We start from the raw sequence: 13,911 nt of genomic DNA, 5'->3' as shown, positions 1-13,911 counted from the left end.
AATTTGCCAGGGGTATGAATAATTATGGGCAGCACTGTATATGTATAGGTAGGAGAATATGTCATAGAAGCAAAAGATTTGTTGTAACAAATATAATGGTAGTCGCATATGGAGTCACGACATGAGGCCTATATATCCAACATAAGTGAAAACAAGAGGTGTAGGGCAAAAGGAGTCAGTTACCTGTGGCCTCAAGGAAGGAGATTCGCTCTGGATGCGGCCGCTGTGTTGGGCGTGCCGCCTATTTGTAGGGGAAGAAAGTGTAGCGTCTTCTGGGAGGTGACACACAGAGGAACTGACGTCATTGCCCCGGGAGGCGCGCACCTGAGCATAGAGTATCGTGAAGCTGTGAGGGCACTAAGGGAAAGGGGAGTGCTGTAGAGGGAGGACATCTAATGTTAGTTATATGTAGAAGATAGTATAGTCTGTATAAGAGGAGACTATGGGCCAGATTTATCATTAGCTCAAGTCAAAATAATGGAGTAAAAAAAGTCACGAATTTTTGCGCAATCGCGAAAACTGCGCAAAAATTTGCGAATTTTATTGTCTCTGCGCTATGCTCACCAGTTTTCTGAAAATGGGCGTCTTTTCTTATGTAAATGAATCGCTAGACAGATTTACTATTGCGACCATTTAAAAAGTCGCAAAAAATTTCACTCCAGTGAGGACCATGCTTATCTTATGCGACCTTTTTAATAGAACATGCGACTTTTTCGTAAAGCCGCGTGACTTTTGTAAAGCCGCTTACTGAAGGATAAACTGCTACCGTCAAACCACATTTATCACAGTATTAAAGGACCATTAATAAATCTGACTTAGCCAAAAGTGACTTTGGACATATGTAAAAGTGGAGTAAGATGTAAGTGTAGTAATAAATCTGGCCCTATGTGTGTTTGTATAGTATTAACTTATTAGGGGCGGATGAAATGACATAAAAACATAATTATATAATACATTTAACAAAACCTTGAGATCAATTAATATTAAGACATTTCTGCATAAATTGGAGACACACAATCATAATGTGGAATGAAACGGAAAGTTATAGGAGAAAAAGTGAAAAATATTGAAAAATTGTGTAGAAAAAATATATAGTAGGAAAAAGAAAAAAACTAACAAAAGAAGAAAAGGGAAGGAAATTTGATGAGAAAGCAAAATGAATATTAAAAGTGTAAAAGTAAGAGGATATATAATGAAACATGAATTGGGAGCAAGAAAGGGTGAAAGTGGAGTAGAGGAGAAATGAATGAAAAATAAAAATGAACTATGAAAAATTACAAATGAATGATTACACATGAATAAGGAGTTAGTATAAATCGTGGTCATAGGTGGAGATAAATCTCTTAGAGGTATCGTAAAAATGAACCACATGGTGGTGGGGGCAGGTGGTGGTTAAGGAGAGGAGGGGGAGTCTCACCCATGTTGTCTAGTAGGCTAAGGACTATGGTCCAGACTATCATATCTGTTATAAATGAAACGACACATCAGATACATACATAACTGCTGTAAATTGTTAAGAATAATCATAAACAAATTTTAAATATTACAAAAGAAATCACATTCTATGTTAAGGCCCTTGGGAGACAGTGTATCCAGGCGGTGTATCCAAAAGGATTCACGTTGTCTCAGTAGTAATGTTCGGTTTCTGCCCCTTCGTGGAGTCGAGACTTCTTCCAGGACTTGGAATCATAGAGACGAAACAGGATGGTTATGTTCCTTAAAATATACCTCCTTCCTTTATCTACCAATTGGTGTACATATGTCACACTATCTTTTCACTTCTCTCATATTCAGATGGTTAAGATCATTTTGTAGATCCAAGTATTCCATATATGCTGTTTTATATTCTTTACAGACCTCTATATATATATATATATATATATATATATATATATATAATTATGGTTATTGTGTGAGGTACGGTACATGAGATATAGTGGGTGTAACTGTCTGCAGAGATATACATATGAGTGAGATATGACTAAAAATAGGGAATGAGGGGGGAGCAAATGAAGAGAAAGGAGGAAGACCTCCTCTTACCACTCCATTCTGGAATGCAGTTATTCTCTATGCTGTTGGGGATTGAAGGACCTGTGATGATGCTCTGTGCAGTTCCTTTACTAGATGTACAGGACCTGTGATGCTGAAGATGTCATCACAGGTCATGGCAGATGCTCCTATCTAACCTGGGAACTACACCATTCTTTGTGCAGTTCCTTTACTAGATGTACAGGACCTATGATGACATCATCACAGGTCCTTTTTTTTCACTGATGATAGGGATACTATACTGGAGTTGGACAGTAATGAGTGTAATTAGGGGCGGGGCCTTAGGTTCACTACGGGCCCCATAGCAGCTGTGTGGTCTGCCTCTATTGGAGGTATGCCACTGGGAACAAACATTCATATATATGAATGTTTGTGTCATTAGCTGCATTTGCATGCAGCACTGATAGGGGATTTATGAGGATGAACGATTGCTCGTCCCCATACAGTATCATTGTTTTTCAGCAGTACATCACTGTTTACATAGGGCAATTTACAGCCTAAGAAAAAGTATTATAGGTGTTGCATGAAAGAATCCATTATTTGCTCCCCGTGGAGTGAGTAGTGGCACCTTTACATGGGATAATTATCCTAAAAATTGTCCCAGTTCTTGTCCTGTGTAAAAGAAGGAGTTAATAGTGCATATGTATGGAGGTTCCTTTACACTAGAATATTTTTAAGTTTTAATGGTTTTATACTGTGGAATTTTTGTTGGCCCCTGCTCATATTACATTACCTATTTATTTCCAAGATAGATGCTACTTTTTAAATCATGCTTTCATGTGTTTGATTTTTTTTTTCCTTAGGTCACTTAGGCCTTGCTGACATGATGAATCCTGGTGAAGCTAAGCTCCCTCCCTCCCTTAAACATGACGGCAAAGAAGATAGGCCACCTCCCCCAGAAACAAAATCAAAGGTATTCCATTCTGCATGTGGTATTGGTTTTGTGGCCTCGCTATATCGTTCATGTGATCTTCCATTACTTGATTTATTTTCCTCTTTTTCTGTTTGGTTCTGTTCCTGCATGTGTTCTTCATTTGTTTTTGCGGGCCTTTGTTTAGATGGTCTGGATCTGAAAGTTACTAGTTCTAATGGCATCTAACTTTAAAGCAAAGGAGTAAATATGAGCTTGGGGATATCAAGCTGGTGGGGTTTGGAAGGGACTTCTGTGCCTGGTTCCTAAACTGCAACCATATTCCCTTCTTGCCTTCAGTTCAAGCTTCTGTTGTTGGCCGTCTAAACAGCACCATAGGCATAATTAATAATTTGCTTTTTTTTTTTCCTTTAAACATAAGGCAAGCAGCTTTCATTTTATTTTCATTGACGGGACAGTCCATGCTTAAGCATTTCATGTTTGCTTGGAGTAAGCATGGTGGCTTAGTAACATCAGCCAAGCATCTAAGAACTTGCCAAATTGTGCACTAATTGCTAGCCAGTGAATTAACAATCTTGAATTCATGCATCTTATATGCTTGCCTTTTTCCCCCTCCCTCTTTCCATACATGCAACATTTTTGCATTACCAGTTGAACTATCTCTCTTTGGTAATGTGTGCCCTGCTCTTGTCAATTTTTTTTTTTATTCTACAGGATAGCTACAGTTCACAGTGTATATCTCAGCCCCCAACCCCAGGCAACCTGCCAGTCCCTTCCCCACTGTCCCCAAGCTCCGCTAGCATCTCCTCCTTTCATGGAGATGAAAGTGATAGCATTAACAGCCCAGGCTGGCCAAAGACTCCATCAAGCCCTGTAAGTGGCCCTGTTTTGTTATTTGAAATTTGGAAATAATTGAAATTACTGTCAGATTATTTTACGTAACTTTATTTTGTTTATTCATTTTCCCTTTGCCCGTTTTTTTTTGTGTGTCAGCTTAAGAATAAATGCGTTGGTAGGTGTCTGTTTCTATTCACGGCGTATTAACAGATGTAAGACTGCAATAGACATCACCAGCCTGATTTTATAGGGTTTCTCCAGGTTACAGACATTGGTTAATATCAAATTGGTGGGGGTCCTATACCCGCACTGATCAACTGTTTCAAGCAGCCACGATCCGTAGACTATACTGTGTATGGAGCTGGAGGCAGACCACTCTGTACACTATGTAGTGGCTGTGCCAGGATACTGCAGCTCAGCTCCCATTAAAGTGAATATGAGCTGAGCTTCAGTATGCTAGTACCAAAAACTACAAAATGTACAGAGTTTTATGCACTTCTCCGCATATTGTCCGTTTTCGGCACTGTGGCCTTCTGAAACAGCTGATCGGTGAGGTTGTTGGACCTCCATCGATCTGATATTGATGACCTAGCCTGGGGATAGGTCATAAATGTCTGTAGCTCAGAGAACCCCTTTAACACAATACAGTCAATTGTTACACTGAGAACACATAGTAACTAGATATGAGCTAATATATTCTAATGAATTTAGTTTGTTCAAAATCAACCTTCTGAAGGAAAGAGAGACTGGCCCCAATACTCAAGAGACTCCTCCCCCTTTATATAAGAAGATACTTTCTTGGTCTAAGGAATATAGTACAAACAGTTAATATCAGACACGTGAAAAACTAATTTTGAACTAATGAGTCCCAATTTGAGATTTTTGGTTCTATCATATTTTCTGAAGGTGAACAGATGGGTTTTCGATTTCCACCATGATGCTAGGATAGGAGGTATAATGATGTGGTGCTTTTAAGGTTTCACTGTTGGAGTTCCACTAAAAATTGAAGGCTTACTTAACCAGCATGACTACTATAGCGTTCTGCAGCAACAAGTCATATGGTATGTACTGTCTGTTCAATCACTTGATGACTTGCCAACTGTCTGGATTTGCAAGAAGTTTTTCATGGAAGAGGATAATGTTGGCGTTCTGCATCAGAATAACTGGCCTCCACAGTGACCTGACCTAAATCAAGGTTATGTTTTAGGGTGAATTGGTCCAGATACTTACTGAAAACGCAGCAAAGAGATACTCAGCAAAATATAGAAGCCCTTTAAAGACCTAATACATTTGGTTAAAGAGGTGGTCTTACTTCAGCAAATGGTATTTATCATGTAGACAAAGTTAATACAAGGCACTCACTAATATATTACCCCTTTTGCTGGCTTATTAATTTTTCCATCACATTATACACTGCTCATATCCAGAGGTTATGATGACCACTGCTGCAGTGCAGATATAAGGGTGGCCAGGACGGGAGCTGCTGCGCATGCGTGCCTATATACGCTTCCAGTCCTGGCCACCATAAAGACCTGTGCTTTTTCCTAGAATGTGCAAACATGACCACCACTGCTGGAATGCAGGGTGGTAATAAGCCCTAGATACAAGAAGTGTATAATGTGATGGAAAAATGAATCATGCCAGCAAAGGAGGCAATATGGATAATCGCAATACATTAGTAACTTCCTTGTATTAACTTTCTCTACATGATAAATGCCATTTGCTGAAGTGAGACATCCCGTTTAAAAGCGTGCCAAAATTTGCAAAGCTGGCTACTTGTAAGAATCTAAAATATTTTAAACAATATAAATGTTTGGCCAACTATTCAAGACATGTTTTAGTCTTAAAGGTATAGTCCAGTTGCATTAAATTTTAGAAAAGCCATATACAATGGCGTAAAATACTCTGGTGTAAATGCTTTGCCAGTCCTTCGACGATCTTTGTTGTTTCTGCTCCAGCGATGAAATATCTACATGACTTGTGGCCTATTGGCTGTTAAAGTGAGGATACAGCTATAGCCAGTGATTGGCTGTAGTGGTTGCATGTCATATCAACATGTCCTTGCTGGAGCAGCAAGAACAGCAAGTAGTGAGGGACCAGGGAACTGTCAGCACTAGAGCAGCAGGGGAGTGGTAAGGTAAGAATTACTTTCAGGACGAACCATATTTTCGGATAGCATCCATGCGGCCAAGCCACAAATTATAGTCATTTTTTCAATGGGGCCCGCTAAAAGTGCGGGATGCATCCAGATTGCATCCATCTTTGCTTATCCTCAATTTGCCGACCGCAAAACTGATAGTCATGTGAATGCACCCTTCTTGTTAATTACAGTTTTTTTTTTTTTTTTTTAAATCAGCTTATTTGACTAGCCTTATTCTAATTTTAAAAAATAAATAGAAATTAGACGTAAAAAGGAAAAGATTGCAACTTTAAATATACTAAATCAGACAAAAAATAGAGGTGAAAAAGATGTCCACATGTTAAAATAATCTGTATAACCGAACCGAACGTCAACATGAATGGATTTCCTTTATGAAACTATGAACTTTTGCAAAGGAGTAACAGTGATGTAGTCTAGGGATGAGCAAATCGATTTATACGAATCAATTAGTGAGGCTTTCCCCTAACACCCTGCCATTGGATTGACAGCCCCTCACAATCTTGCGCATGCACCAATTCTGTGAGCAGCGGCACATGTTCAGAGCCTCTGCATTCAATTACAAATGTGAGAGTGCATGCAAAATCATTGATGCAGATTCATATGCATAGGCTATGTGCAAGATATGCGGCTCTGTAATCAAGCAGGAGCGTCCAGAGCTTTGGGGATGGTTCTTCACAAGTGTAAATGAATGAATCTATTTGTTCATCACTAGTGTAGTCCATTTATTTGCTAACATTCACTTGCTAATGTTTGCATACATAGTCATGGCTGAAGTCTTTATGTTTATATATGGAATAGTTTAACCCTACTATATTAGAAATCACTGAGAAGTTCTCTATTTCTATGTAATATTCCTGATTATTTAAAGTGGGGGGTTTCATTATTCTAAATAATACTCAGTAGTAAATAAATGAGAACCTATTGTCCGCCATTGATTAAGAATAAAATGTTCTCTCTTTCTACATAATTCCTTTTTTCTTTTTGCACCATCTTGGGGATGTGTTATGCTCTGCACTGCAGTCACACAGAACTGCATGATATACTCGCTGCGGCCTATACACACTGTATGATACACCTATTTTTTTTTTAAAGTAAGAAAGAGAATTTTATGTTGGTCAACCAGGCGGTGGCAAAGGATCTGTGACAGACAGCTTCTGCACAAAGTAGACTAGCAAAGATTTATTTCAGTAGTTTAAATATTCGCCACTAATGTACCATCCTTTTGAAGTTAAGATTTTAGTTTGTTTCACAGCACATGAAGCAGCACAGAAGGTGTCAAATGTCAATGTCTTTACCAGTTGTAGTACACTTTTGTTCACTTTGGTTGTTATGTTGTTTTTTTGTGTTTTTTTTTTTACTACAAAGGGTTAAAAGGGTTGTCCAGCTGTTAATATTGATGAGCTATCGGTGGTAGTCTGACACCCGGCACCCCTGCCGATCAGCCTCCTGGTCTTCACACTTTTGGGCGGTGACGTACTGTTATTACAGGCACTCGCTCCATTCACTTGAATGGATCTGGTACTTGTATTACACTGCACTTCGGAGACGACGAGCAGTGTAATGAATAGGAAGCAGCACTCGCATGGAGCTCCGCTTCCTCTTTAAACAGCTGATCGGCAGGGGGTGTAGGGTAGTCTGATACTGATGACCTATCCTGACGATAGGTCATTAACATTAAGGGTATGACAACCCCTTTTAGACAATTTGAGTAGATGTGTATGCCCTCACTTACACGGTTCCTGTTCCTTGGCATGAATGTTTGCGTGAAGAAAAACAACTATATTGAAAGCATTAGGAAATGTATCTTTGTACATACGTGCACATGTGGGAATGTGTTATGAACTACGTGTGCCATTACTAGTAACCTTCACTTCTAAATGCCTGCAGGAGTGGTATATGTGCGCTGTATATCGCTTTATGGTTAGATTTGGTGATTTGCAATGTTCCTACCCTCTTCCAACACGATACAGAAAGCCAACTCTTCTACTACTACTGGAGAAAAGATTACAAAGCTGTATGAGATGGGAAGCGAGCCCGAGCGCAAGATGTGGGTAGACCGATACTTGACCTTTATGGAAGAGAGAGGAACACCGGTTTCAACATTGCCTGCAGTTGGAAGAAAGCCTCTGGACCTGGTCAGACTTTACTTCTGCGTCAAAGAAATTGGAGGCTTAGCGCAGGTAAAATACATACAGGAATTTCATGTATTTCTTGTAAGGTCATTTGCTTTGTGATGTTGCAAGTGGCATACCTCCAATGAAGGGAGACCATGCAGCTGCTATGGGGACCGCGGGGGAAGGGAGTCTGGCTGCGGCTGAATGCCCCCATCCCCTCAGGGCTGCCATTATTGCTTTTCGGGGCCTTGCTCTTCTTATTAGAGGCAGAACATCATACAAACCCCTTTCCTGCCCTCGTTTGCACTAGCATCATGACCTTGATGTGAAAGTGCACAGTACCCTGCTCCTGCAGAATAAGATGTATTTTGCAGTACTATCTCCCACAATTTACTCAGCACCTGCCACTGATTAATACAATATGTCACTCAAGATTGACCGGTTAGCTAGCAGGTTTGGGATCTGCACCTATGACACTTAACCTGAATACACAGGGTCCTAAAAATTTTTTAGCTCCCTCTCGGGCCCTTCCTTCCAGTTCCTTGCTCCCTGTGTTCGGGCCCCTCCTCCTTTACCAGCCCATCAGAGACAGACTGTGGCTCCGGACCAGCATCTCTGCTAGGCGCTGGCCAATCAGCATTACTGGCTTGCTTAGCACCCAGCAGGGAAACTTTAGCACAGGCAAACTATATTTAAAAAAAGCAACAGTAGCAGGCACAGTTCATGGTGTGGGGGTGTAGAGGGAGGGTACAGCACACTATATAATCAGCAGTAGGCTACCAGGGGGGGATATGACACACTATATAATACGTAGCAGCAGACACAGTTCATGGAGCTGGGGAAAAAGAGCCAGGTGCGGGTAGTGGGAGGGGATGGGGCATGGGGGCCCAATTCAGATCCTTGCGATGGGCCACAATGATTTCTGTGTAAACCCCTGCTTGTTGCATTTTAATATTTAAACCTATGTACATTTCATTTGTTCTTTGTTAATCATAGCAGAAACCTCCATGGCTCTCCAGCAGTGAATTATGCTGAACAGCACTTTACTAACAAACAATATGTAATGTACTTTGTATATGTAGACTAAATAATACTTTTAGAGCATGGTAAGTGTAGGCTTTTATATTATTGTTGTAACCTTACTGCACTTGCAAGAACAGTAATTTAACCATAGTTAAATGCATAGTAAAAACAAATTGCTTCATTTCAATGCCTCACTGATGTAATAAGATAGAAAAAGCAAATCTGCATACATAAATTAGCTTTTTCTTTTAAGGGGTTATCCGACTGTGTGTAACTGATAATGTATACTCTGAATAGGTCATTTTAATCTGATCTTTGGGGGTCCAACATGTAGGACCCCCACCAACAGCTGTTTGAGAAGGACCCTGGGTTACTGTGAGCACCGCAGCCTTCCTGCAACTCAGTCCCATTAATTCGGCCATCAATAGTCCTGACGTCACTGGCCTAGGGTAAGCAGTTAGAAGGCTTGGATGTGGCTAAGCTGCATCTAGGCCACATAACCGATGGTCAAGATGTCACTGGCCTAGTGTAAGCAGCAAGAAGGATGCTGCGCGCACAGTAGTGCCAGGGCCTTCTAAAACACCTGATCTCAAAGTCTGTGTGGTGGAACTTGTAGACTTGTTAAGTGGAGGCTCTGAACAATAGTGCTCACCATCTTAGTAGTGTTTGTGAGGTCATTCTTATCAACATGTTCAGAAGCTGCTAAATGATGCATCCTATGGAACAGAACTCCTAATGAATGCTTATAAGTAGCCATTTTAATTAAGAAACACTAATGGTCTTCAGTAGGATCACAATGTAAGATATGATGAGAAATTCCTCACAGGTACAAGCCTACATGACTTTTAAAGTCTGCTGTGCAGTAGTCTGCATTGCTGTAATTGCCACATTTATCAAATATTGCAAGATGTTTGATACATTTGGTGCATCATTAAAGGGGTTTTCTCATCACAGACAATGGGATTATATCACTAGGACATGTCCTCATTGTCTTATAGGTGCGGGTCCCTCCACCGGGACCAGCACCTATATCGAGAACAAATCCCCAAAAGTGTTGGAGGGCGCACTGCGCATGCGCAGCCGCCCCCTCCATTCATTTTCTATGGGGCCGCCGAAAATAGCCGAGCCAGCTTTGGGGCCCATATAAGTGAATGGGAGCGGTGGCCGGTCATCCGCTGTGTGCTCTCATTCACATCTATGGGGAGCATGCTTGGTGTGGCCAGCTACCACCTTGCGGGGCTCCGTTCTCGATATAGGGAACTAGCGATATGCCCCCATTGTCTGTGTTGAGAAAACCCCTTTAAGTCTAATGCTTCTGTCTTCACTTAACACCTTTTTACTAGGGTAAGATTACAACATTTTTGCAACTTTTAAAAAGACGCAGTTGATAAATGTGGCTTAAATCAGATGGACAGGCTAGCCACTCCAACTTTCCCATCTATTTTTTTAAATTGGAGTGAGTGGTGCAGTATTTTAATGCACATAAGCCCAAAAAGCCCTAATTTGTGACCTTTTGAAGCGTGAATTCTGTGCAAGGCTTGATAAATAATATACACTCTTTTGGGTAGTTACCTCTTGGTCTGAGGTTAACTGCTAGACATGCCACTACATTTTGCCCAGTTGACAGACTTTGAGAGGAGGGGTGCATCTTTTCTACTGAAAGAAGCAGGATGGTCATTTTGACTGCCCGCCATGTAGACTTTTGTGACCTAGATTTTAGGAGGTGTTGGGAGAAGTGGTTACATGAGGCATGACCACACCTCAAACAGGCCTCAGGTGACCCAGACAGACCACCAATAGAGAAGATTCTTTGATATGACAACATTCACAAGCAGCTCCCACAGTTTTGTTGTCCACAATCCAGACACAGGTGGTACCTTTACACCCCTGTCTCTGCCCGGACCATTTCCAGGTGCTTAGTAGGAGGAAATTTGGTGTCACGGCGCCCACATTCACCATTGTGATGTCAGTGATGTCATGAGTGAGAACCCTGGACTGCTACGGACTAGATCTGTATTGTCTTTAGCGACTAATCAAGGTCAGTTTGGGATCCCATGACAGTCGGGTTCAATTATGGAGGCCTCATAGTGAGCGTTTTAATCCTGGCTTTGCTGTGAAGAGACATACTGCAAGTGCTGCTGGTGTGATGATCTGGGAAGTCTTTGCATAAGACAGTCAGGCACCCCTAGTAGTTATATCATGGAAACTAACAGCTCAGCGATATGTGCAGGACATTCCGCAACCACATGTGCATCCAACTGGTGTTTTTCATCAGGATAATGCTTAGGGTACTTTCACACTTGCGGCAGGACGGATCCGACAGGCTGTTCACCATGTCGGATCCGTCCTGCAGCTATTTCACCGTGTCGCCGGACCGCCGCTCCGTCCCCATTGACTATAATGTCGGATCCGTCCTGCCGCAAGTGTGAAAGTAGCCTTACTCACACACAGCAAGAGTTTCCCAGGAATGTCTTCTCCAGATTGCAACACTTGCTTGGCCTGCCTGTTCACCTGCTTTATCATCAATCTACACTGCTCAAAAAAATAAAGGGAACACAAAAATAACACATCCTAGATCTGAATTAATTAAATATTCTTCTGAAATACTTTGTTCTTTACATAGTTGAATGTGCTGACAACAAAATCACACAAAAATAAAAAAATGGAAATCAAATTTTTCAACCCATGGAGGTCTGGATTTGGAGTCACACTCAAAATTAAAGTGGAAAAACACACTACAGGCTGATCCAACTTTGATGTAATGTCCTTAAAACAAGTCAAAATGAGGCTCAGTAGTGTGTGTGTCCTCCATGTGCCTGTATGACCTCCCTACAACGCCTGTGCATGCTCCTGATGAGGTGGCGGACGGTCTCCTGATGGATCTCCTCCCAGACCTGGACTAAAGCATCTGCCAACTCCTGGACAGTCTGTGGTGCAATGTGACATTGGTGGATAGAGCGAGACATGATGTCCCAGATGTGCTCAATTGGATTCAGGTCTGGGGAACGGGCGGGCCAGTCCATAGCATCAATGCCTTCCTCTTGCAGGAACTGCTGACACACTCCAGCCACATGAGGTCTAGCATTGTCTTGCATTAGGAGGAACCCAGGGCCAACCGCACCAGCATATGGTCTCACAAGGGGTCTGAGGATCTCATCTCGGTACCTAATGGCAGTCAGGCTACCTCTGGCAAGCAAATGGAGGGCTGTGCGGCCCTCCAAAGAAATGCCACCCCACACCATTACTGACCCAATGCCAAACCGGTCATGCTGGAGGATGTTGCAGGCAGCAGAACGTTCTCCACGGCGTCTCAAGACTCTGTCACTCTGTCACATGCGCTCAGTGTGAACCTGCTTTCATCTGTGAAGAGCACAGGGCGCCAGTGGCGAATTTGCCAATCTTGGTGTTCTCTGGCAAATGCCAAACGTCCTGCATGGTGTTGGGCTGTAAGCACAACCCCCACCTGTGGACATAGGGCCCTCATATCACCCTCATGGAGTCTGTTTCTGACCGTTTGAGCAGACACATGCACATTTGTGGCCTGCTGGAGGTCATTTTGCAGGGCTCTGGCAGTGCTCCTCCTGTTCCTCCTTGCACAAAGGCGGAGGTAGCGGTCCTGCTGCTGGGTTGTTGCCCTCCTACAGCCTCCTCCACGTCTCCTGATGTACTGGCCTGTCTCCTGGTAGCGCCTCCATGCTCTGGACACTACGCTGACAGACACAGCAAACCTTCTTGCCACAGCTCGCATTGATCCTGGATAAGCTGCACTACCTGAGCCACTTGTGTGGGTTGTAGACTCCGTCTCATGCTACCACTAGAGTGAAAGCACCGCCAGCATTCAAAAGTGACCAAAACATCAGCCAGGAAGCATAGGAACTGAGAAGTGGTCTGTGGTCACCACCTGCAGAACCATTCCTTTATTGGGGGTGTCTTGCTAATTGCCTATAATTTCCACCTGTTGTCTATCCCATTTGCACAACAGCATGTGAAATTGATTGTCACTCAGTGTTGCTTCCTAAGTGGACAGTTTGATTTCACAGAAGTGTGATTGACTTGGAGTTACATTGTGTTGTTTAAGTGTTCCCTTTATTTTTTTGAGCAGTGTAGTATTTATGGGTCCAGCTGGGACACCAGCTTCAGCAACCTATGAGTATGCAGGATCTGCAGACCCAACTGCTACATCTGCCACAAGATACCATACATATGCCTCTATGCCAAACCATATCTCATCTTGTATCCAGGTTAGAGGCAGCCCAACAGGGTACTAGAGCCTCTTTTCAATTGTAAAGTTTATATATATATAATTAGTGCCCGTCTCCTTAACACGGGACCTTAGCACTTTGACCTTTACAGCAGCCTGCCCCTTTAACAGTGAGTTCCACAGCACCCCACCCCCTTGATAGTGACCTCCACAGGGGCCCGCCCCCTTAACCGTGACCTCTACAGCAACCGCTCCTTAAAGGGAACCTGTCACCGGAATTTTGTGTATAGAGCTGAGGGCATGGGTTGCTAGATGGCCGCTAGCACACCTGCAATTCCCAGTCCCCATAGCTCTCTATGCTTTTATTTTGTTAAAAAAAAAGATTTGATACATATGCAAATTAACCTGAGATGAGTTCTTTCCCTGAGATGAGTCAGGGACAGGACTCGTCTCAGGTTAATTTGCATATGTATCAAATCAGTTTTTTTTGCACAATAAAAGCACACAGAGCTATGGGGACTGGGTATTGCGGATGTGCTAGCGGCCATCTAGCAACCCATATCCTCAGCTTTATACCCAAAATCCAGGTGACAGGTTCCCTTTAACACTGACCATAGGTTACAGTCCCCTTAACTGACCTCCACCATTCCCGGCC

The 13,911-nt window shown here is 42.4% G+C and overlaps 1 protein-coding gene across 8 annotated transcripts in view; it reads left to right on the top strand.

Annotated features, from left to right (window-relative positions):
* Window positions 1-13,911, top strand: part of ARID1B (AT-rich interaction domain 1B) — a 600,716-nt gene that overhangs the window by 509,898 nt on the left and 76,907 nt on the right. For 6 of the 8 annotated variants that reach the window (XM_040429372.1, XM_040429374.1, XM_040429373.1 and 3 more), the window contains 3 exons: window positions 2,853-2,962; window positions 3,635-3,793; window positions 7,889-8,098. In XM_040429372.1, coding sequence (XP_040285306.1) covers window positions 2,853-2,962; window positions 3,635-3,793; window positions 7,889-8,098 — 479 coding nt within the window. The remainder of the gene's footprint in view (window positions 1-2,852; window positions 2,963-3,634; window positions 3,794-7,888; window positions 8,099-13,911) is intronic. The other 2 variants (XM_040429375.1, XM_040429377.1) reach the window with 1 other exon arrangement.

Source organism: Bufo bufo, chromosome 4 (genome assembly GCF_905171765.1).
Source record: "Bufo bufo chromosome 4, aBufBuf1.1, whole genome shotgun sequence".
NCBI classification, from domain to species: Eukaryota; Metazoa; Chordata; class Amphibia; order Anura; family Bufonidae; genus Bufo; species Bufo bufo.
This window is presented reverse-complemented; position numbering and strand designations above follow the sequence as displayed.